Source organism: Ammodytes marinus, assembly GCF_949987685.1.
Source record: "Ammodytes marinus genome assembly, chromosome: 13".
In the NCBI taxonomy this organism is placed as follows: domain Eukaryota; kingdom Metazoa; phylum Chordata; class Actinopteri; order Uranoscopiformes; family Ammodytidae; genus Ammodytes; species Ammodytes marinus.
In genome coordinates this window covers 12,565,527-12,591,628 of record NC_137217.1, presented here as the reverse complement: position 1 = coordinate 12,591,628, position 26,102 = coordinate 12,565,527, and the positions used below count along the sequence as shown (strand labels likewise).

The 26,102-nt window shown below is 40.0% G+C and overlaps 1 protein-coding gene across 1 annotated transcript in view; it reads left to right on the top strand.

Annotated features, from left to right (window-relative positions):
• The first annotated feature begins 262 nt into the window (after positions 1-262).
• The window catches only part of cobl (cordon-bleu WH2 repeat protein), a 62,002-nt gene continuing 36,162 nt past the window's right edge, over positions 263-26,102 (top strand). The window contains exons 1-4 of the mRNA XM_080038861.1: positions 263-334; positions 598-726; positions 13,717-13,911; positions 16,450-16,660. Of these exons, the coding sequence (XP_079894987.1) occupies positions 698-726; positions 13,717-13,911; positions 16,450-16,660 (435 nt within the window). The 5' untranslated portion in view covers positions 263-334; positions 598-697. The remainder of the gene's footprint in view (positions 335-597; positions 727-13,716; positions 13,912-16,449; positions 16,661-26,102) is intronic.

The window sequence follows — 26,102 nt, the reverse complement described above, 5'->3', positions numbered from 1 at the left end:
CTTATTATCTTATTATATTTTGGGAGAAGCCTGTGTCATTTCCAATCAAGAAAAAGCTCGCTGGTTTCATAAAAGTAACTTTAAGTCAAAATGTGCCAGGGGTATGAATAATTTCGGTTTTGACTGTAGGCCTATATATATTATTCTTATTTTTAAAATAGTTTAATATAATTTCTGAACGTGTATGAACTCTTACTTTGAAAATCTGTAGGTCTACCGGATGTGTATCTTATTTATTCGGCTAACTTGACCATGCTCGAGGGAAAAATCAGCCGGAGGGATAATATCAAGTGGATTTGACAAGTGACTCGGTAGTCAGTGAGAATGACTCATGGTAAGTTTTCAATACAGCGAGTTTAACTTAAAATACTGAACATGTAGTGTTGTTTTGTAGTTAGCTTGCGCGGATACTTTGCGGTCTTTTCAGCGTCAGGTCACACTGGACTGTCATACGCGCACTGTCACTTGTTGGACTTGCAGCTGAAAGTACAAAGTTGCTCTGTTCTTAGCAAAGAAACAGCCGTTTTATTGTACGAGGTGTGTTAGAAAACCCAACGACAGTTAACATTCATTTTTTAATTCTGTGCTAACTCGCAGGCGACATAATGGATATCCACCGAGTATAGAGCACAGCGGATTTTGGAAGACCAGCCTTCAGCGCCGCTATCATCTGAAGTTGGATATCGTAATCAGTGCAATGACCGACTCCTCAAAACCGCCTTCAGGGTAAGTCCTTCAAAAATAAATGTACACGTTTTTATAAGGACATTAATGTTTAATTGTTTTCCTTTTGACAGTAAGTGCATCTTTAATCGAACACATATAGCCTAGATAATGGTTTCTTTTCAGCTTGGATGAAAAGGAATTGGTGTGTCTACTGAACAAAATAAATAGCCTAATAATAAACTGCACAAATGTAACTTTTTGTTAGCTTTGCATGTTAGGCTATGTGTAATAGGCTACGTATAGCCTACGTTTCTCGTGATAGGCCTATTATGTTATTTATTTTTTATTTTTTTGCATGTGGCTCATATTTCCAGGGAAATAGCGCTTATACTCGCGGTTGTGTGTCATTGGTTATGGCCGGTTACAGTAGTCTACTCTGGGAATGCCTATTCGGAATGGTATGTGTACTGTATATCCTATATTCAGTAGCCTACTGACAACAGAGAGGGTTCCAGCAGCCAGCCCTCTCTGTTTACCTGCAGCCTCTCTGCCACTCACAGACAATAAGTGTGAACAGTTCTGGGCCACATTGCAACAGTGCAGTTGGTTGCTAGTGGAGAGAAACTGATATGGCCTTTAACAACAAAAGCAACCACTGTAGCTGCTTTCCAAAATGTGCTTTTAATTGTGATGTGTGGGGTGTGGCTGGAGTCTGTGTCTCTGTTGACAATATGCCACAGTATTCATGTTTTTTTCCTCCTTTAATCCTTATCAGGCTGCATGCTGTGATGACTGTGTCATGTCAACAAATAACCTTGTAACCTTGATAACCATCACTGATGTTAAACTTAAACTATGCTACTGCTGCTGACAAATGTCCATACAATTACTAGACATTTGTTGCACTTTTATTTGTGGGCTGTAAATGGCTCTTAGCATGTTATTGTGTTCTCGAGAAGCAGATTCGATCCTAAAGGAAGTATGGTAGTTTACAGTTTAATGTCTAATTGGTGCAAACTGTCATTAAGTCTGAGTCTGTTGTTGTAGTTTTTCATAATTTCTCATTGATAAAAGACTATGAGGAAAACTATTGCTCAAGAGCATTAAGTGGGCTCAATTCTATTCAATTCTCAACTTTTTAAGATTTTAATTTAAGGCTTTTTATCCGGATAGAGTGTGTGTGTGTGTGTTTGTGTGTGTGACATTTTTATCCATATTACCATGACAACTCCCTTTGTGTTGTGTCTCTCTTTCGTCATCACACAGGGAGTAGCTGCCATAGTCCATTCCTAATTAAACACAGCTCATAAAACTACACTAAACTATGGACACACACACGCACGCATGCACGCACACACACGAACGCACGCACACACACACACACACACACACAAACAGCCTGGTCACTGAACAGACAAATTAGAAAGGATGAGACTCGAAATGATATTCATTATAGCTTGCCATTGTAATCAGAGCAGCTGTTGTGTTTGCGTGTATGCATTTATGTGTGTGTAGGTGTGATTGTGTTGCAGTGTATGTAACGATCAGGTGTGTACTTCAGGAGTGATGGAAAGGAATCCTGAATGAAGCCTTACTTCTGAGCGTTTATGAGCCTGTCATTAAGCGTGAATGCAAAAGGCAACCTCCTCCCTTTACAAAATGACTACTGATTTGTCCCTCCCTGTGCATGCAGATCAAGATTATCTCAAATCTGCCAGCAAAGACGAGATGACTCATCGATTTACTAAGACTTTAAAATCTTTAAAATATCCCTTTTTTGTAGAATATATTCATGGCACATGAAATGCCTTTTGTGTGAGTTAGAGCATCATGTAGTTACATTGTATTGTAGTCCTCTCGACTCTGCAGCATGATACACAACAGTCTTAATTGGCACACTGGTGTTTTCCTCTACATGTCTGGACGTGATGTGTGTGTCTGTCTGCCCATATGCTTGTTTGTGTGTCGAGTTAGCTTTAAACAGAGGAAGATTTGAGAGGGAGTTGATATAAAAATTCAAAATTTATAGAATGCCTCACTTGTGGTTTTTCTTAACCTTCAAAGTGTTTTACTGCGCTGTTACTTATTAATAGACATTCTGTCTTTCTGTCTGTCTTTTATGGAGACACAATCATGCTTGACGTCTGGACTTTTTGAGTCACGTGGTTTAGTCCCCAGTGATGACCCACACCATTAGACAAACACATTTGATGCCATGTATCACTACACAGGCTAAGTGCATACATGTTGTATTTCTAGATTTCGGCTCAAAGGGCAAGGGCCTAGTGCGAGGCATAGAAGAAGAAAAAAGCTATACCGCTAGTCCAATACCGACATCCTGATTTGTGCTGCCATCTGCCTCATTGTTGCTACGTGCCACATTTTATTTTAAGTGCTGCAGCTTCTGTTGTTTGCGGTAAAGCCTAATTCAGTTTTACAGCCCACCCACAGGAAGACTTTGTCAGCAGGTTTTAGGGATAAATACAGTATGGGATTACAAATAACTGTCCGTTTACCCTCAGCACACACCCAGAGATAATTACTGGCTATACCACCAACTGTCCGGTCTGTGTACGTGCACGTCTGTGTGCACTCACGAGCACTGTAGTATATGGAGGGTGATCCACACCAGTTGATAGCTGAAGTGTTCATTATGGAGCGTTGCCCACTGGACTTAAATGTCAGTCTCATCCCCTTTGCATAGTATTTAAATGCCATGTGCTACTTTCAGTCCATAACATCTTATTAGAATAATCTCAGGAATAGACTAGGTATTGTGTTATCCCTCTGGGTTGTGTTTTTGTTCCTGCTGGGGTCTCAAATAGTGGACAGATCCCCAGCCTACACATCCATCACAAGATCTCCCTCATTTAGAAGTTAAAAGGTTCATTGTGGTCAGCCACTAGCTTAGTACTGCCGACTAAGGGAGTTCCCTCTTTTATTTGAATGCTATACTGTATTGACTTTAAGGCAAGGAGAATTTTTTTTTGAGTGTATGTGCGGTCACATCTGGATATATAGGGTTATTTTTATGACGGGTTTTGAACTCCTGTGAAAATCGAGACAGGCGAGAGAGAGAGAGACAGAGAGAGAGAGAGTATTTGAGGCAATGTGCTGTTGGCAGCCGTACAGTATGTATCTGGTAATATCTGCATCCATTTCACACGCCATTCTGTTTTAAATAGAGAGGGCGTGGATGCAATGCTTCCATGATTCCATGTGCTTGTTCTGCGAGGACATATTGGATGAAAAGCATACAGTATAACCTTTGCTCAATTTATGGATTTAAAAAGGGGTCAATGTAGAGTAGACATATAGAGTAGCGCTGACTGGTAAAGCTTATGGTTGTTAAACTTTGTCCCATGTATGATTTCCCCCTGAACAGATGAGATAAAGTTAACTACTCCATTAAGTTTTTTAAAGTTCAGCCCTTATTCAGATTTTATGAGAACTTGCATTTTTTACTTAATCTATATGTCATTAAAAATGTGCCATGTCTATTGAGGTTAATGTTCCGAGTAGGATGTTGTTATAAGGCCAGGCACAGTAGGATGTACAGTACTTTAGATGATGTGTGCATGTATCGAAGCAGTACAGCTTCCCTAAGGCGGTCCATAAGAAGGCTCTCTGGAAATATTCTCCAAAGCCACGCCATGATACACTGGAAACATTTGAGCCATCTAGACAGGCTGTATTTATAGACTGTTGTGCTCCGTTGGCCCCCCATAACATTATCCAACCTACTTAACCTCCGTCCCTGGTTAGAGGAAGTATTGGTGGACATCTTTAACAACAAAGTCTGCCTGTGTGTATCAGTCTGAAGTATCTTTATAGAATGAATCTCTCTGTATTCTTTTTATGCAGCTGTTATGGGCTCAGGTTTATTTCTGGAAGCCCAGCAGTCATATGTTAGTCACTGTGGTATGTGGGTTTGTCAGAGAGGAAGAAGACACACATGGACTGCATGTGTGTGTCTGTGTCTGTGTCTGTGTGCGTGTGGGTGTGCGTGTGTGTACAGAATGGATAGACTCCTCCAACACCTAGTGGCGGGCCATAACAGTGGCATCGCCCTGATAAGGCATGTGGTTAAGTGCATTTCCTTGTGATGGTTTCACAAGTTTTGAACCTGCTGCTCACTTCTATCTTGATATTAGAGAAACCAACAGAAAACCACTCCGTGCCACCATGCCACTAATCTAGCAGCGTTTGTCTTTTTCAAGAAATAATGAGCATGCACATTTTTATTTATGGTGGCATTGCTCTCTGTTTTCCTTCTATGTCAAGGGCATCAATGCTAAAGAAGTGATTTATGTTCTTATTACCAGGTGGTATGGTGGAAGGACTAAACAAAATATTCCTCTTAAGTCATTTTTTTCTGCTCGCAAATATTGGATTGGGATCTCTTTAAAGAGCTTTTAGACTTAATTTTACTGTTGCTTTTTCACAGATTTGTGTTATATCTCTTTCGAATCAAAGGATCCATCCTATAATCCATGCCTGTCTGCTGAAAAACAGCAGGGGCTTTCTCTAATTGAACACACAGTTAAGGGAATATACAGCAAACCAATTATCATTTCCTGCTGTTGTGCCACTACATTCCATCTCTCCTTCCTTTCTTCTCTAATGTTAGACTCCTCCCATCTACCCTTTTCTATTCCCTGTATTGTTGCTCTCCAGCCATATGGGGCTCTGTGCCACCTGAGGTTCCCTTCATACCTTCCTCTTACCAACCTCATCCCTCCTTCCCTTTCCACCTCTGTTCTTTCTCTGCGGTGAGCCACCCACAGGCTGTATGTCTCCTTGAGCTGGTACAGAGTGCCTTGGCGCACATATGAAAACAATATTTACACTGTAAATGCTCATAGAAGTCAACAACTGATCTGTGTATCTCCCCTTATAGTTTTATTTTGAAATTATAATATTTATCTATTAGGAAAGACCAGCATAGGTTCTAGAGTTTATATGAAATGTCAGAGGCTCCAGACGATCAGTTCAGTAAATAAAGTGAAAATATTTGCTGCAAACGCTCAATACTTTAGAGCACAACTTCCTGATAAAAGTAAAGAACACCACATGTTTTCCATGGTGGTCAGGAGTACAAAGGAGATAAATATGACCTTTTGATGTCATGACTCAATAAATCCACTGTGGTTATTCAAAGATTGCTGGAGATGGCTGGGATGAAATAGGATTGAAATAGCTGCAAAGGAAAGGAAGGAAATGCTTTTTTTGGCAAAGGTCTATAAAAGTGTCAATCACATTTTGATCAAGTAAGGTCCCCTAAGGGAAGAAAGACACGTTTTTTCCAGCTGTTCAGACAGATGGGTGAGTTGGCTTCCTATTTTTGGAGAATTTTTGTTGTCTTGGGACCTGTCTGGTGTTCAACTGTTTCAGCATGCCTCTGTGTCACTGCTCACAAGAGGACAAGATGACTTACATGTGATAATAGAAGAGGAGAGGTTGGGGTGCTCTTGCAGTAAGTATTCTCTCATTTGAGTGTGTGTAAAGCAGATACTCCTCGAACGCCAAAATTGCTGACTCAACCCGATGGCTTTGCTATACTGTACGTCCTGAACATAAACCCTGCAAATAACTGCAAGCGGTGGAAGTAAGGTAATTGATCCCGATGAGTAACAACTCATTTAGCACCTGAGGTGTGCTGCTGTCATTCTATCTCCCTGGGGTTTACTATTACTGTTATACTGACTCTGCACTCCTGTTGAACAGTGTGACTCACCTTGTCCTTTTATTGGTAGAGAAGGCAAAGAAGTCATTACTTGAACAGAACCCAATACAACCATTGTGACAAACATGCAAAGAGTTGAGGCTTTTCATATTCACACCAGAGCCTGTATACTGTGGTTCAGATTGAGTATAGTAGCCTATACAGTTGTAGTCCGTATGCAAATGTAGTCAAATGTGGGCTAATCCATCTCCTGGCCAGTTTTATGTACTCATTGCTGAGAGGGGTTCATTTTGTCAAGTGCTTCTTGTCCTAGAGTGGAGGCAAATGTTATTATCCCAATCGTAGTTGTCCCCAACATCAATCTTATACCACTGATTTCTGTTATTAGTCATAGTTAACTTTGTTATTTGAAGTTAGTGAACTAGGTTATTACAGGTCAGAGAAAAGGAAATTGGCAAGCTAATAATAAACATGGATTCAAAGAGTTAACAGCAAGAAAATGCTCAGCTTTGCAAATGTTTTATGAGGTACTGACACATTTGTTATACTTCAGGGTATGCACACATGATGTGTGTTGGTGAGGAACTCTGAATGTGAATGTAACTTGCGTGAGTTTGCAAGACACATCCACAGGGTCCCCCTACATAAATACATAATAAAACAAACAAATAATAAAAAACTACAATTTGCAAATGCAAACATACAGTTAGTTGTTACTTGTACATTACCTCTGTTGTGTGAATGCAGAGGGTAAGACAGTTTTTCTTGGCAGTGCAGTGGGTGGGATTTTTGGCCACATGGCTGGTAATATGAGCATCAGGGCATATGCTGATTTAGGAGGCTGTGCGCCTAGCAACTGCAAACAAATGCTTTAGCAGGCTCGTGTGTCTCCAATACTTCTTCTCACTCAGTCTTTCCCTCGTCTAGGCTACTACTGTCCCTGATCATTTCTGCTTCTCTTTCTTTCTCTGGTTCACAAAATCCACAGCTGCTACCAAACCGCACTCTTCTGTAGTCAAGTGGTGTAAATATAGGTTGCCATGGGGACACCAAGACACTCAGGGAGTATGCTGGCTAGGTAGCAGGGCAGTGTATGCCAGCATGAGGGGAGTGGCCGAGCTTCCAGGATGTGTATCATTCACACTGAGTCCTATTCACAACAGGGGGTTAAAACTCAAGTGTGGCTGTTGGTTTTGTGTGTGTGTGTGTGTGTGTGGGGGCTTACCATAGACTGTATATAAAAGGTGCTTACATATGAGTGGTTGGGTGTGTTCTTGAAGTGGCACTCAGGGGTGAAAGCAGCTTGCTTTGTTTAACCTTCTCCTTTGCTGCTGGTGTGTCTCAAAAAATATTGAATATTTTGAAGGTATTATCATGAATCGTCCCCATTTTGAAAATACAATTAAAGGTGAAGTAAGCGATATATACAGTATCTATGTTAATATACGTGTTGGTTCGCTCTATATTTATACAGTGATCACTTATATAGTGTGCACGTTTCATAACTCCGATCTCTAAGTCACCCGCTCTGCATGTAATCGGCAAATAAACTTTTCTGGGATCCCAGAAGAGAGAACGCTACAAACCGGCACGTCTCACTGCCGGTGCATGCGCAGAGCGACAGATGGGTGAATGTGTATGCGCCTTTATGGCGGAGCAGGTACAAATCCTTCCCAATGTCTTTTATATTCTACACACTGGACAAAAGGGCCTATGATTACATTGTTGGACATATATGTTTGACAGGACAGATTCGATCGGAAACACTGGGCTTTCTTCTTTAGAAAGGTTTAAAAAAGGTGAGGCGGGGCGCCTTTAGCTCAGTTGGTAAGGCGTCCCCCTCCCGGGCCGGGCCCAGCAGCAGGCCCGGGTTCGATTCCCACCCGCGGTCGTTCTCTGCATGTCGCTCCCCTCTCTGCCCCATTTCACCTCTGTCTCTCTGCACTGTCAATAAAGCATAAAAATACCCAAAAAATATCTTAAAAAAAAAAAAAAAAAAGTGAGGCAATAATGGTGTTTTTGTGTGTCTTTTTACTTGCCAAAGGAAAATGTTGCTCCATAGTTGAAATTGTCTTCCAATGTGTTTATGCTACTCAAATAAACAATGTAACTGGTGATATGTATTGTTTATTTTTCGAGAATACACAGAGGTTTTTCATAGTGAATTAAGGTCAGACAGTGCTGTGTTTTGGCCATTAATCTGCCCCATTCCCAGTTGGTTGTCTTCATTAGAGGATAGTAGCTCATTGTTTCAGAGATCCCATTGTCTGACACTGAAACACAGTCTCATCTGAAGGGATGTCTGCGTCTCTGACAATTGACACATCTTTCTGTCTGTCTATCTTAGCTGTGACTGCTTGTGACTCTGTCTGTTGCCTTAAATTATAGTTTTATTTACTGACTTCCGTGACAGACTTTGTTATTTAGAGTCAACCATAGTGTCTGTCTGTCTCTTGTCTTTCTCATGCTGTCAGCATTCTGTACCAGTGCTTTGTGAGTATCAGTAGCCGTCGACTGTGTGACTTTTTTTAACCTGATTGGAATAGCTAATTGGGTCCTTTAGGAAGCGAGTCAACTATCACCTACGATAATCAAGTTTTATATGTGAAAAGTTTAAAAGCACAAGTCTAGAGAAGATCAGAAGGAAGCTGCTAACTTGAGTTATAGAACAGACTACTTGTATGGAAATAGTTTTGGTGGGGTTGGTGCGCTGACACAGCACAGTTTAGAGCACAAACATATTCCATTTTATTTTTATCAAAACTTTCCAAGGAGGGAACTTTTAAGGCTGTGTGTTTCCATGGCTGGGATACATACAGTCACTGACTTAAGGTAGTCTCCAGTGTGTCTGAGCTGTGTTATGTAATTTAACTTCTCTCAACCAACAACAGTAATCTGACTTTGACAGTCAGGGATTTGCATTGTGCACCTATCGGTGCTGTGATCTCGCCAAACCTGTCATTTGAAGTGGAATTAAAGTTTTGCCTACATCCTGAAAACAATTGACACTTTTTCCATCTCTTTATATGGGACAGTTTTGAATTTGTTCCGTTAGCATAGGCATACATGTGTATTTTTATATTAGACCAGATTTCACTCATCCATACCTTAGCACCTGCAACACAACCACACAGCATGAACACAGAGAAACTGTTGGACTCACACTTCCCTGACTTATCCTAAGTGCCTTGATCAGGAGTGGGCGTGGTTGTATTTGGGTCATGGAGAAGGTAGCCGGACACACACACACACACACACACACACACACACACACACACACACACACACAAACACATGCACACACAATGTAAATGCACTTAACAAAGACATGCAGGGACACTGAGACTAATCTGTCTAGAGGCTGGCACAGACAGCCAAACAGGATGACTGGCAGTAGGCTGTGTAAAGACCTACGACATCTAACTGTGTTCAGTGAGAACATAAACAAAGTTCGTACCTGTGTGTGTGCCAACCTAAATATTACATTTACAGATATAATTTATTTTGTTGTTGGCACCAAGGGCAAAGACGCTTGGTCAGTCAGATTTCTGTTCCTGTTTGCTTAGTACTTGATCAAACATTGCCTTGTCTAAACAAGGGCTTGGTTAATTTTACACTGTGTTTTATATAGCCAAATCCCTTGTTTATTTGGATTAAGGCTGCATTAACGTTTTCCCACTTATGCATTTCAGTCAGCTACCGTTTAATAGGTAAAGGTTTTAGACTAACAGCAGCTTCAACGCTGCTAGTAAGCAACTCCATTATCTTTGTTTGGACATCATCTTTATGACCCTTCTCATCTAGAACATATGGTATTTAATTATTTGATCCTGTATTATGTCCTGCTGACCTGCTGAACTTAAGAATTGAATGTCAAAAAATTACTCAATCCAAAGAAGAAATAATTATGATTTTCACATGCGGCCCCAGCACTAGCAGAAACAACAATCTATCTGGGCTGCTGGAGCTAAGCAGGTTGAACAATCATCCACTGATTGCAGGGTTGGTGGTTTGATCCCCCGCCTCCACTTTGACATGTGACAGGAGTCCTGTCACATGTCAAAGTGTCCCTGAACCCATAATTGCTCGAAGATTAGCTTGGACCTGAAGTTGTAGTTGCTGCAACTCGTGGGGTATGTGTGGGAATGAGACAAACTATGTAAAACGCTATATAAATGCAGCCCATTACTCTCCTTTAGTATGGGTGTAAGGCCTGCATATTAGGCATTATTTATTGACTCAGAGTTGTCTTTTGATGCTTGGGTGACTAAAGTGGTGAAGTTTCTACTTTGTCCAACAGAGACATTTAGGCAGGATCAGGTTGTTATTTTCCTCTGCAGATTTAGAAAAAGCCATCCATTTTTTTTTCCTCCTCCAGACTTAACTGTATCTGTGATCCGTTAACTTTCCATGAGGCCGATTGCTGCCCTACTAATGGTTGAAAAATACCGTACTGTCACTAAAAGTGAGCCAGCCTTTTCAGGTCCCCACAGCTGTGGAACTCTTGGCCTGTGAATCTTAGGCAGGCAAATACAGTGTCATCTATCCTACATCTCTATTTATGACTCAAAGTTATTGTGTAATATCTTGTGTTTTGAATAACAAGATTCGAAACCTGATTGTTTTTTATCTTTTCTTTTATATCCTATGTATCAATTTACTCTCATTATTTATTTTTATAGTAGGGCACTTTATAATGTTTGCATTATTATTATAGTTATAGAACAGATCAGTCTACAGGCAGTTTGAGCACATTTTTAGCTTTAGATTCCAACTTTTAGAAATATTACTTTGATCTCATAAGCAGCATGAAGCCTAAACAAACAACTGTCCGTGTTAAAATGAAAAGAGAACTTATTAGAGGATAGTGAAATAAATATGTCTTTGTTTATGCTGTTTAGTCAAGTGAAAAACATCTAAGTGGTTCTGAAAGGTCCATTAGTAACCTTCTATGTGTGTGTGTGTGTGTGTGTGTGTGTGTGTGTGTGTCCCATTTGTAACTCAGTCCCTGTAGCCGCTCAGCACTTACTGCCCCCCTGTGCCGGAGCAGGGTTTCCTGCTCTTCATTCCCTGCTTCTTCTCCTTTACTCTCTCACTCCTTCTTCGCGCCCCATTCTAACTCTGTGGGAGACCAGGCTTTTCCAAAAGGAGTCTTTGTGCATGTCAGAGAGAGAGAACGGCAGAGAGGGAGAGAGAGGGAGAGTTAAATGTTATGGTGAGACAAACAGCAGAGAGAGAGAGAGAGAGCGGGAGAGAAGGATACTGGCTGACTGTGTTGGGCCTGGCCGGGGCCCAGTCCCACGGTTCCACAGAGCCCAGTTCTGTTTACCTTCACACACACACACAGACTCCAAAAAAATAAAAATCTAAAGCTGCTAACCAAAACCCTATCTCCTCTCTATTTCTGGTGAGTAAGGTGTATGTTGTTAAATACACTTTTGGTTAGAGAAGCTTGAAGATTTGAAATGATCTTCACTGTGATTGGAGTCCTAACCAGATCCTGATCAATGCTGTCAAACCCTTATGTTTAGTCCACCTTCCACATTGCATAATGAGTCAATGACAGCGTGGTTGTTGTGGGTGGAAGTTAGTTGATATCCGATTTAAACTGTTAATGGTTAACTTCAGCCAGGTTAGAGTCCGCTCACTGTGCTATGTTCACATGCATTCTTCCTTGTGTTCTCTTCGCATTGACACTGGGCAGCACAACCTTGTAGCGTTCTGGATTACACACACCACCACTGGATCACTCACATTCTCTCTGAGAGTGTTTTCTAGCTGGATTTATAAACAGTCTGACTGATATATCACAAGTGTGGAACACTTAATCAACACAAGGACTTACTTATTTTGACGTGAGTGCTATGACTTTCTTTTGCTATCTAAGGCTAATATTTGTACTAGAAAAACAGGGAAAGGGCGGTGGGTGCTGAAATGTGTGGTGTGGAAAAGATATTTGTCATTGCTAGCAGGTTGAAGTGTTGGATTTGGGTCTAATCAGCTGTCTATGTCAGGCTGAGTACAGTTTACATTGAGCCGAGGTCAAATGTGCAGATAGCAGCATCTCTTCGCCAGCATGTCAATGACACCTGCCACATCTTCACCCGGAGGAGCTGAGTGTCATCGGTATTCTTATCTGTTTTATTTTATGGAGTGATTGTCAACACACAAAATTATAATTGGTAGGCAGTCCTACGCACTACGCACACATCCTTCAAATCCCTTATGACACTGCTTTGCTGTGTTGCTGTAAATATTTATTTCCATGAAAAAACTAAAACATTTACTACAATGCTTGAATCCAAAATGTATCAGATGATGTCAGTCACTTATGAAATACACGTCTGTTGCAGCTCAGTCCACATAAATGGTCTGATTTTAGCTTTACTTGTTGATTACACCATCTGACATGTCTTGACCATGGTCTTGACAAGGGGTGGGGTTTGTGTTAATTATTTGTTCATAATTTCCCTTTACAAAGCTTTCAGTAGGCAGACATGGACTATGCAACGCTTCAGTCTTTTCTCAAAGTATGAGTAAGAGTGCATAGGAGTGATATTACTGAGGGCGTTGATCAGAAATAACGAATGATTTCTCAGAGTAGTTTTAGGAACACATGGACTAGGCAGCTGCACTGGGCTGACTTGTCTTGACAACCCAAAATCACCAACTCAGCATATCTGTAGACTGTTATGTAATCTAAATGAAGAGGAAGGTTGTTTCACTGATTTAAAGTCATTGGTATTCAGACTGCTCTTCAGTTTGTGGCACTGGATTCTGTTTAATTAGGCTGCCGTGCTGTGCGACTAAAATACTGATGTAAAAAGATGGATTGTATAAAACCAGGATTATCTACATACTTTAATGTAATTTTAATAGATTGAGTCAAGAAGTGAAAATATTGCATCAGAAGAAAAAGTTAAGTTTTGTTCTGCTGAAGAAGCAATACATTTTTTTTACTTGAATGCATCATGCATGAAATTATTCAGGAATTGCAAATGAAATATTGAGGTAAAACTTGTGGAATAAATTTAAACGACATATAATTGTATGATAACAATAATTGAATTAGTCTAAACAAAATAGAAATAAAAAGCAGTCCTTTTTAAGTGATCAGCTCATCAAGGTTCTTAGAGACATGCTCCCTTTCTACACATTTCTCCTCTAGTAAAAGTGGTTTTGATGCAGGAATATTCTCCACATTAATAAAGTTGTATTTTAACATCCTGTGTGTTCTCCTACCTCAAGAATGGTATAATGGCGGTATTACACCTTGCCTTGTTAATACCGCGGTATACCTCAAAGCCGGTTATCTTCCCGTGCCTAAAATGCTGTTCTCCTCCTTGTATCTTTACCATTGCCAGGAGGAGAATGAAGGCCCGCGCCCCACCTCTGCCGCCGGCCCCTCAACCTGCCCCACGCCACATCTTCAGAAACACTGTACCCGATGGGGGAGGGACATCGGGCCTGGACACCAAGGAAAACCTGCTGAGGCCTACTGTGCATCTACAGCTAACACTACCACAGGGGTTCCAGACTAATGTAACTGAAGATGGCAGGTGAGACTACACAGAGGGGTTACACAAGCACACATTCACTTATATTTACATCACTCCATTTCTGATGCTTTTTATTCAGCGTGCCTCGTTTTTTACAGTGCTTTTTTGCTGTGCAAAAGTCTCGTAAACAAATAGGTTGCTCAGGAATACTGTGTTGTTCGACTGCAACATCCATCAGTATGTCCACAAGAAATGATTCAAATCTACGTATATGATGATCTTAGCCGTTTAGCTGGACAATATGACTGTATTTTCTGACCTGTATTTGTCACCAGACAAACAGTATGACCTGCTTGTTGCCTCTGGGTCTTGGACTGCTGCCAAGTGGGGCCTTGTCGAGGGATCACACTCCCAATCTTGGCTCAAGCTTGTCCCAGAGAGTTGACAGAGGAATGCTAACCTGCTAATGCTATCTGCCTTTCATGAAGTTCTCTCTATATGGGGCAGAAAATCATTGTACCTAGTATGGTACAAGGTGCTCTTTTAATAACCATACACAAACTTAAGGCAAGTATAGGTTTCTATTATTTTGATAGGAGCAAAAGTAGTGGAAGCGCTTGTTTAGCTTTTCAATCAACCAGACATTCCTTAAACTACTTCAAAAGGTTGTGGTAAGTATCGCACCCAGAGGGCTCCTTTTTAGTACTATTTACGACCATTTGTATATCTGATATAAGGAAATCATATTGTGGTTGCCTAATCATGTGTTTACTTTACTTGTTGTAGATCATTTATTGCAAGGAATGTATGATATAAAAGTTAAATGTCCGATCGGCTGTGTGTTTACACCTCAGTAGGGATATCAGCACCTGATACAATTCATAGGGTTGTAGATAAGATAAGGAGGTGTCATACTGATATTAATTTAGTATCTGAGCGTGGACATTTATTTAACAATACATTTCAATCAGGGGCCAATGTACACTTTAAACCTGTGTAAACTTACCCAACCTAAGTGCAAAGTTAGACAGTGGCACCTTTAAATTATTTTTGTGGTTGAGCCATGGATTCTTTGCACAATACGATGCTTATAGATTGATATTGATGCGTAGATTAATATTTAAACCCAAGCAGTCTCTTTTATGACTGCTACATCACATCAGATGCTAATTCTATGTAGATGCCTAATCTCACAGGTATGTGGCTGTAATAACTTGTCATGGTTTGAAACATCTTATGATGTGGACTGCAGTTAAACTAAAGTTCATTGGGAATGAACTATGCTTGATTTTACACAACATACAGTAATAACAAACATGTGAACAGGTTAAAATGTAACATATATTTAATACTGCATGAGATCTTTCCTCTCTGATAGGGATTGTGAAATATAATGCTGCAAAATCAGCTTAAGAAGCACATGGAACAGGACGCTGGGTCTGTCGATTGCGATTGTCGTTTTAGTTGTAGACTGTGTCCATGTGTTAGTGATTGTGAATGGTGTCCATTGTAGCGGTATCTCTCTCAGTTCTGTCATCTGATCTGGCTGTTCCCAGAAAACATTGGAGACTGTCTCTTGGTTTCTTTATCTGGGGACTGACAGGTAGCGCTGTAAGCCTCCTCAGGCACACAAAGGCAACGGGGCAGACCTCAGAGCGTCATCTGTGGCTGGATGGACATTGGTAGTTTGTACTCTACCAATTTGTCTGTCATTATTTCTCTTTGACGCTATGTTTTGTCCCTGCCCTTTCATTGTGGAGAGGCTCTTTATCTATTGTTTCCCTTGACATAAACCATACTGATACAATCTGTATGATAAGTGGCTTTTCTTCCTTTTTGCTGTTGTTTTTAGAGCTCCTGCAAAAGTGACAAGGACAGCCTTTAGATCTTAAAGCCTCTGGAAACCTGGTCTAAATTAGTAAACATCAATATATGGTATCAAAGTTGGGTGTCTTAAATAGCTTTAAAAAAAATCTGACTGAAAATAAATGTGAATAAATATTATAAAACGTTGTCCAAAAAACTGCTTTTTACTATCCGTGTCGAACGGTCTCCATGGCAACTTTGTTTTTATAGAAGGCTCGGGCAGAGAAGTGCTGTGATTGGTTCAAATAACGTATTGTGTAATAAAAAACCAGAGCATAGGCCGCCTCATCTGAACCGAATTTCTGTAAATGTATCAAACTTAAATGACAATATCTTTGAATTGGATTGATAAATATGTCTAGCTCTTTTCAGATGCTGCTGTTCTATAATACAACTAACTCCGCAAAATAAATAGTTAGAAGGATTTGTGGATGTGGGTTAACAGGGTATTTAATGCTGAAATCAGTGTTTTTGCCATTCAATCCACATTATGTATGTGTTCACATTTAGCCATCCCTTCTAAGCGCATCAGGTGTGTGTCCGTGTTTTGTTGTATGAAGTCATTACTATTCCCCTTTACAAGATCTAAAGCCATTTTTGTCTTTGTAACTTCCTTCTTCCCCTCCCCCCCCACTTCTCTCTCTCTGTCTTTCACTTTCTCCCCCCCCCCTCTCTCTCTCTCTCTCTCTCTCTCTCTCTCTCTCTCTCTCTCTCTCTCTGTCTCTCTCTCAGTAAGGCGCTGATGGACCTCCTGGTGGAGCTGTGCAGCCGCTACCACCTGAATCCCTCCCTGCACACCCTGGAGCTGCTGTCTCCAGAGGGCCACAGTTTGGGCTTCAAGCCCAACGCGCTGCTGGGCTCCCTGGACGTAGCCTGTGTCCTCATCAAGGAGAAAGTCTGGGAGGAGAAAGTGGTGCGCAGACCGGCGCCCAAAGTGCCAGAGGTGAGCCTTTGTTCTGTGATCTGGGTGTTCTGTTTGTCGTGTGTGTGTGTGTGTGTGTGTGTGTGTGTGTGTGTGTGTGTGTGTGTGTGTGTGTGTGTGTGTGTGTTTTATTTTGAAGATTTTAACCTCAGCATATTTAAATTGTGCTGAAATTAGTTTTGTTAGGGTTTGGCTAGTGTTGTTGTAGATTTTGATTGCAGAGACATTTTAACACATTTTTGCTAATGAATACAGTCAATATGTTTAAAGGAATTTGAATTTTTTTGTAGTATTGTAGATGAATGTCATCCATGATGGTAGTGTAGAAAGCCTTATGGAAGAGTTGTTCAGTATGTTCAGCCCATAAATGTACATGTGATGTGAAAAAGAATTTCCCCTTGGGGACAATAAAGTCTAAAGTCAAAGTCATGTATGTCCCATTATGCATAGCCTGTAGCCCTGTGTAATATCAGACCCTCCCTTCTCTACCTTTTACCTCTGACCGCTGGCAGAAAACAAGGCCAGTGAAACCTGTAAGGGCCCATGCTAAGGTAGGACGCTATGTTAAAGCTGGCCTAGCATGACATTGGAGTCAGTTCTCGTACACTTGTTTTAAGTGTGCCTTTTTTGACTTCATCACCTGTATTCCTCGATGTCTTGTGTTTTTACAGCTCACTTTCCAGTCATCTAAACCTAGTCCTACTTAGCAATAGTCTCTTTCTCTCTTTCTTTTTTCTCTGCCTCTCCTCTGCTCTCCTCCTACAGTGTGAATATTTGATGAGTGCCTTACCTTTAGTTACCATGCATTATTTCTCTGCTCTTCTCAGGGCTCAATGGCTGCTCTCTCTCCCTTTGACCCCACCTGGCCTTAGGCCAGAGACTGACACTATATCAGACACCGCTGTCAGTCATCGCTCTTCTCTGTTGTATCGATCTCTTCATTGTACCATAAATCAATTTAAGATTAAATTGTTGTGGAGGAAATAAGTATTTGATCCCTCACCAATTTTGTAAGTTTGCCCACTTACAAAGAAATGAGCGGTCTAAGCTAGGTTTATTTTAACAGTGATAGACAGAATATCAAAAATAAAATTCAGAAAATCACATTAGAAAAAAGGTATACATTATTTTGCATTTCATTGAGTGAAATAAGTATTTGGTCCCCTACCAACCATAAAGAATTCTGGCTCCCACAGATTAGTCCTTGTGCTTTAAAAAAGTATTCCTAATCTCAACTAGTTTCCTGTATAAACACACCTGTCTCAACTTGTTACCTGTATAAGAGACACCTGTCCACAGAGTCAATAAATCAAACTCCAACATCTCCATCATGGGCAAGACCAAAGATCTGTCTAAGGACATCAGGGACAAGATTGTAGACCTGCAAAAGGCCGGAATAGACTACAAGACTATTGGCGAGAATCTGGGTGAGAAGGAGACAACTGTTGGTGCGATTATTCGAAAATGAAAGAAACACAAAATGACCATCAATCTCCCTCGGTCTGGGGTTCCATGCAAGATCTCACCTTGTGGGGTATCAATGATCATGAGAAAGAGGGATCAGCCCAGATCTACACGGGAGTAGCTTGTTTATGATCCCAAGGCAGCTGGGACCACAGTCACCAAGAAAACCATTGGTAACACACTATGCCGTAATGGATTGAAACCCTGAAGTGCCCGTAAGGTCCCCCTGCTCAAAAGGGACATGTACAGAACCATCTGAAGTTTGCCAATGAACACCTGAACGACTCAGAGAATGCTTGGGAGAAGGTGATGTGGTCAGATTAAAACAAAATCAAGTTCTTTAGTATCATAGTGACTCGCCATGCTTGGAGGAAGAGGAGTTCTGACTATGACCCCAAGAACACCATCCCCACAGTCAAGCATGGAGGTTGAAGCATTATGCTTTGGGGTGTTTCTCTTCTAAGGGGACAGGTGGACTTCACTGCATCGAGGGAACTATGGATGGGGCCATGTACCATGAAATACTGGGTGACAACCTCTTTCTCTCAGCCAGGTCCGTAAAAATGGGTCGTGGATGGGTCTTCCAGCACGCCCATGACCCTAAAAATACAGCAAAGTCAACAAAGGAGTGGCTCAAGAAGAAGCAGATTAAGGTCATGGAGTGGCATAGCCAGTCTCCGGACCTTAATCCAATAGATCTGTGGAGGGAACTGAAGCTCAAGCGACAGCCTCAAAACCTTAAAGATTAGGAGAGGATCTGCAAAGAGGAGTGGTCCAAATATCCTCCTGAGATGTGTGCAAACCTGGTCATCAACTACAAGACACGTCTGAGCTCTGTACTTGCCAACGAGGGTTTCTCCACCAAGTACTAAGCAATGTTTTGATAGGGGATCAAATACTTATTTCACTCAATGAAATGCAAAATAATTTATATATTTTTTTATGTGATTTTCTGGATTTTCTTTTTGATATTCTGTCTTTCACTGTTAAAATAAACCTAGCATTAAAATTATAGACCGTTCATTTCATTGTATGTGGGCAAATTTACAAAATCAGTGAGGGATCAAATACTTATTTCCTCCACTGTAAGAAACCTCTTCCTCTCCCTAAAATACAAACCAATTAATCATCAGTGTTATGTTGTCAAAAGTAAGTAGACTAATTGAGCCAAAATAGTAAGATATGTGAAAAATATTGCATGCAGTGAAGTGCTTAATTAATTGTATTATTTTGGAAGGCAATCCTTAAGCTCAAGCAATGACATCTTGGTACTATTTAGTTGTAAATGAGGAATAAAGGCTGAACAGAAGTAGAAACAATTTAAAAGTTAACAGACACAGTTCCACAAAAGGATCTTAAGGAAATTAAACACTTTAATGTGATATTACAGTAACATTTTAATAAGTATGTATTCTATAATCTATGCAGTTGGCTTTACAACCTCAGGTTGATAGATTGCCATGCATTGATGTGTTTAAGACCCCTTAAAGCTCCCATATTATGCACTTTGCTGTCAATTTTATATGGTACAAGTAGTCCCTAATACTTATTTTTTCAAATGTTTGCTGAAAAACCCATTCAGATCATTTATTGTAGCAAGCCTCTGTCTATACCCTGATTTTCCTCTGGTCTCAGGATGACCTATACATCAGGTCGGCAATCAGGCCACGCCCCCTTTTATTTTATTTTTATTGGGGGGAAAACAAACCGAACGTGCCATTGACTATAATGCAAAATTGCGGTCCAAAACAGCACAAAAAGAAAACAATCAGAGGTAAATAAGTTAAAATTTGACCGACCGACACAATGTCAAGATCCTTTACAACAACTCTGCCAGCTGGATAACGTTAAAGACACTTATAAATGATTAATTTGGTAAATCTAAAACCATGTCTTTTTAGTCTCTCAGCATCAAGCTGGCGCAATGATCCGACCCATTGGCCAGAGATATCATGCCCTGATATACAGAGGTGGGTCGTAACGCGCTACATTTACTCCGTTACAAATACTTGAGTAACTTTTTGAATAAATTGTAATTTTAGGAGTAGTTTTATTGCAACATACTTTTACTTTTACTTGAGTAAATATTTGAAGAAAGAACGGTACTTTTACGCCGTTCCATTTGGCTACGTGACGGTCGTTACCTTATTTTTTTATATATTTTATTTATTACATGCAAGAGCTATTTCTCTCATGATTTCTCTCCCCGGGGACGTCTTCAGCCAACATCTCTATCACGTGACTATTTCAACCAATAAAAACCACATTACAAAAGCTTGCCAATCAAATGCAGCCACTTCAGTCACATGACAAGTGTTGTCATGTTGTCATAGGGCTCAACCATGGGCTCAACAATGTCCGCGGACTTTTTTAAAGGCTGCAGTTCCGCACCGATGTTGTGGCCGTGCCATGTAGATTAAACGCATATTTTACCGACTATCTGGGTGAGTCGAGAAAATGGAAGAAACCGCTGATTCCGAGGAGCAATAGCCACACCCGTGGCCTCAAATACACACTCACACAATCACAGTGACACAGACTCCGACACACTCGCAATTACAGAGAAACTGTTCTTCTTTGACACATGTCCTGTTCTCCCTGTAGCCTACTCACTTCGCATGCCCCAGTCTGGCTGTGTGAGAGTCTGAGAGTGGTCTCTTTGTTCAGCCACTCTGTAGTTTCATACGTTAAGTGAGTGTGCTAGCAGGTTTTGATGTGTAACGAAGTTTAATTTTGTGTTTTATATTTTTGGGGCTAAACACAACCTAGATAATTTTCTCAGGGCCAGTGACATATAGGAATTTGTTTTAAAATGTGTATGTGCAAAACAATTGCAACAGTGTTATAAGGGTTTTAATTAATATAATTTTGGACAAGCCTAATTTATTATCATTTTATTTGAAGGCTGATGTATTTAATTTGGCAGATAATTAATTTATTATTGTTTGAGTTCAAGGGTTATTCATTTGATTTTTAAATACCTTATTTATTGTTTTATTTAAAATTATGTTATTTAACATATCTTTATTTGAACATTGCTGTTTTATATTATGTTCGTGTCTATTCTGTACCGTTTGTGTTGCTCTGTATATTTCAAAAATAAATCCGGAGTAATGCAGTAGGCCTACTTGTACTCTTGAGTACTTGAGTAGTCTTTTCACTGCATACTTTTTTACTCTTACTCGAGTAATAATTTTTATGAGTACTTTTACTTCTACTTGAGTAATTATAATCTTAAAGTAACTTACTTTTACTTGAGTACATTTTTTGGCTACTCTGCCCACCTCTCATCAGATCTTCACCTCACTGAGTCTCTATGTAAGCTGATTACACATGAAATAATTGTTATTTTAAGTTTTGTTGCCTGTAATAATGCTTACTATGTTAATATTATAGAGCTATGCCTTGACTAGACTGTACCAACGGTCCTAACGGCTCTTTACGATGGCAAACTCCCACTGGATGCAGAGCACAGGGGAAGCCAGCTTCCTGCTGTCATACAGACCTTATTTAGGGGAATTTTTGGGGGCATGGCAAAGGAATAAAACCATGATGTTTGTTTTTTACTTAGTAAACCACACAACAGCTCAGGACATTGCAGATTTGAGCTATAACGGCTTATTTTGAATGATTGCGCTGTCTGTGTCAATGGAGTAAGCCGTATTGTTTTCCCCCCAAAGGGGGCGTGGTCACGAGAGTTCCGTCTAGATGACATATTAGGCTCGTTCGACCTAACTTTCAGCTCGTCTGGAAAGTAGACGAGAGTAGCCGAGTGCAGTCGGGGGAGTGACGAAAAAGCCTGACTGAAGCCGGACAGCTCCGAGTCGGAAGTAGCGTCCTTGTTGCGGATGCAGTTCGTTTTCTAGTTTTATTTTGAAGGCTTATTAGAAACATATTCGCAGGAGAGTCACACATGCTACAACCGATTAAAAGCAGAACACAACACAAAGACGAGTAAACACTTTAAAAGCGAGGGGCATTTTCAAAACAAGAAACGAGATATAATATCCCCATTCCCCACACATCTTTATCTTTCTTGTTACTTTACTAGAAAACCTAATTTTAAGTGATAAAGAATAATTTACAAATCCAAATAAAGGAGGTTTAGTATTTCTCCCTTCACATAACGAAGATGATCGGCCTAAATAAAGTTAAAGAATGTCTAAGAAAAGATCCCTTATTATTATTGTAGAGATGGATATGATGAACTGTATTATGATGTGTAACAAACAACTACTTGTTGTAGTTGTGGTCTGGCTTTGCGACACTACATGTAAAATACAATTCCCAGACCATTTAGATCACTTGAAATAAGCCTATGATTTAATCTTAATGGTATAAAAATCACTTCACCAAGATCTTATGTGACTCAAGTTTGTGTTCACTTTTAAATATATCTATACAGGAGAGTTACACATCCAAATTATTTCTATGTCAAGGGTTCAGATCAGTGGAGGTTTAACTCTGATTAAGTAGGCCTACATTTCTGCTTAAATGCATATTGTGGCGGCCTAATGATTAAACATAAATTAAAATCAAAAAGAATGGATCGTAATTTAATTTTGAGCGGTGATGTCAGACTTTTGCCTAACCAATTGGGGAAACGCATCAAAGGCACGGGGTTTAAACTCCCAATTAGCGCTCAGCTCCGCCTGTCAGCAAGACGTTTCCCATCAGACATTTCGCTCCCGCAGCCCGTGGGGAGCAACTGCAGCGACTTGCTCCAGTGTCTGTGTCCGTCTTGATACCGCGGGACTTCAAAGTCTCAAGCAGCCGAGCCGCAGCCAGCCGCGGGTGCAAGTGGGACAAAAAGTCTAACCATAATGCAGTGCGCTCAGCAAGACGAGCGTCATAATTGCGCAGGTCTTAGCAAGACGGCGACAGGTCGAACGAGCCTATAGCCGACCTGATGTATATTGGTGTCTGCAGCCTGCAATCTGGCTGGTCCCTCCCACCGTCTCTGCCGTGCTCTCGTGATACTAGAGAGACACTGCGTGACTGCGAACACAGTGGTTGCGTTCCGAATCGCATACTCTTTCTTTTTTCTATTCTACATACTACATCCGACGATAAAAATAATCTAGTTAGGATGCAGTAGGCATACTATTGGGACATACTTTTCTCTCTTATTTCATCATAACATTGCGCCTTGATCTTGCCTCTTGCTTTTATATCCGTCACATCCCCGTTTTTTTTTTTTTTTTCAATGAACTTTATTGAATAATTGACGATACATAAATCAAAAGTACTCCATACATCTTAGAATCAATATGATGAGCTTGTACATAAAAAATAAAGAATATAATATACATATAAACAGTTATACATATATATTAAACAATATCAATAAACAGTACCATACTATAAAAAAAACAGAAAAAAAACACAATATATCATTCCTCCTCAAAAACATTTTGGTATATTATGATAGTTTTGTTACTTTTTTTAGTGTCAATTAGAGCCAATGTTTTAATATATTCTTTAAATTCAGCCAGGAAACCAATAAAATTAGGGGAAACTTTTGCAAATTTGCATTTATGAATATGAAATTTTCCAAATAGAATAAATAAATTAACAACAAATTCAATGTTAGGGGATTTATGTTCGAAGTACATAAGGACATTTTGACAGGTAATTCTAATAGCATCATTAATTTTACACATTAAATACTTTTCCAGTCGAATCCAGAAGGTGATTGAGTGTGAACAAGAATTAAATAAATGAATTAAAGATTCTGGTTCAACATTGCAAAAGCTACATTTGTCATCTATTTCTAAAAATTTGGAAAAATATAAGTTTGTTGGATATATATTGTGTAAAATCTTAATATGAACTTCTCTAATCTTGTTTGTAATACAATAGTTATATGGGAGCAACCAGTTCTTCTGCCAAACGATGTCAGTAAAGATGGTGGCCCAAAAGGCCTTCCCCCTTGGAGATATTTTTCTTCTGTCATAAAGTGCATTCCGTATATGTTTGTTATTGCACTTGGGGTTCGTAATATCAACACCATTAATCATCAAAAGGGATTCTATTCTAAGAGCTTCTTGAAATTGAAGATGATTTTTCATGAGAAGACATAATCCGTCTGGAATAGCTTTAGTTACTAAGTTAAATTATTTATATGTAACAGGAAAGGATTTAATAAGAAGGAAACGTTCATAACTAACGCATCCCGTTTGTTTTCATATGGAGGCTTCGTCGATGTTACGTCACTTCACGTGCGCACTGGATTGTGGGTCAGAATTGCCCAAATAGGATGCACTTTTCAACACTAACAATCTTGGGTTGGGTGCTACTCCCGAAGCTACATGCTACACTAGGTAAATAACAGGCAAACAACCATTGAGGAGATTCCTTTTAGTTTTACCGATGCAATTACTACACAAGTAGCTCCCTAAGGTTTGTCTCGTTATAAACGCGGCATTATTAAGACTGCTATGTATGAGCAAAAGCATTCTGTGTTGGTGTATGTAACATTCAGCATGCTTTGCTGTATTACGGGCATCTTGTCGCTTAGCGGGGAAAACAACATGGCTGTCGCTCGGAAAATTTTCCAGAGGATCTCGGGGCCGTGGACCATTAAGAAATGGGGGGGGGGGGTTTTCATAGACTACTGCACGGTGGAAGTTTCTGGTTACTAATATGGGGGGGGAAGCATGGACATATAAAGAAAATATGGGGAAGTGGCTGTGCTGACTGTGACGTTACAGTCAGCGAGAATTCTGACTGGAGTATGTTGGCGAGGTTTTCAGAAAGGGGGCGGGTGAGGAAAGGAGATATTTTTTTTTTTTTAACTTTGGCAGTCCCTAGCACACCGTGGACCCATAGTTATGTTCCAACACATTTAAAAAGCGCGTTTTGCATAATATGTGACCTTTACAATCCAACTACTAACTTTTGGAATAAACAACTCTACATACATTACCATTATCAAGGTGCAGTGACACATAATGCCATTGCCTGCATCTGTCTATCTGAGAATTTTCTGATCATCGTTTCCAACATCTGAAAAACATTTTGTCAGATTTTGGGACAAACACGTACACTCCCATAAGTCAAATAAAACAGTTGCTTTTTGAAAACCCATGACATTCATCTAGCACCACCAACCAACTCAACCAGCCTTTAAATAAACAAAGGACTCTTACTGTGCTGCTCCTATGTGCTATTATTCTGTCATCCATCAGCAACAGTTGTGTGTGAAACAAATGGTTCACTGGGGAAGTTATTAGACTTTGGCAGAAAGCTCTGCTCCTGAGTGCTTTCATGTATTTGAAGCACCTCTCCCTGTAGTGAAACCATAACATAACATGTCACTTTGGTTGATACAAGAGCCATTGAAGAGCCACCGACTGAAGAGGCATTTTATGAATTCTTTAGGCTCTTGACTTCTGAGTGGGGTGTGTGTTTTTATAGAGGCTGATGTGAACTACTTAGTGATAAATACTGCTGTACACAGCATGTCTGTTCTCCACAATAGAACACTGTGTACACACACACACACACACACACACACACACACACACACACACACACACATCCAAGATCACATTCACACTCTTTTGGACACAGGCATCATCATCTTTAGTCGATTAAATGTACCTTTTGTATGACAGCAGCCAAAGTCTAACCTTACGTTAATCATTTCTGAAATGTCTTTGGATCTTTCTCTCTCTCTCTTTGCTCATTTCCTCTCAACATATTTTATGTGTTTATTAAGAAATTAAACTCAAATAAAGCATCACAGATAGTAGGCTGACCATATGTCATTTATTCATTCTTCTTATATTCATACTATAACTTCAAATGGCAATCAATGGCTCATCAGTTTACCAATACTCTCTGCCCAATGGTTGTTTTGTTCTAGAGAGTTTGGTTGATATTTGATGGTTGTAATTTAACTGCTTGAATATTAAAATCTATCACATCTCTGATAGGCCATAGGTCCTTATGTCTTATTTATTCCATCAAGACCAACATTATTTTTTCCTGTAGT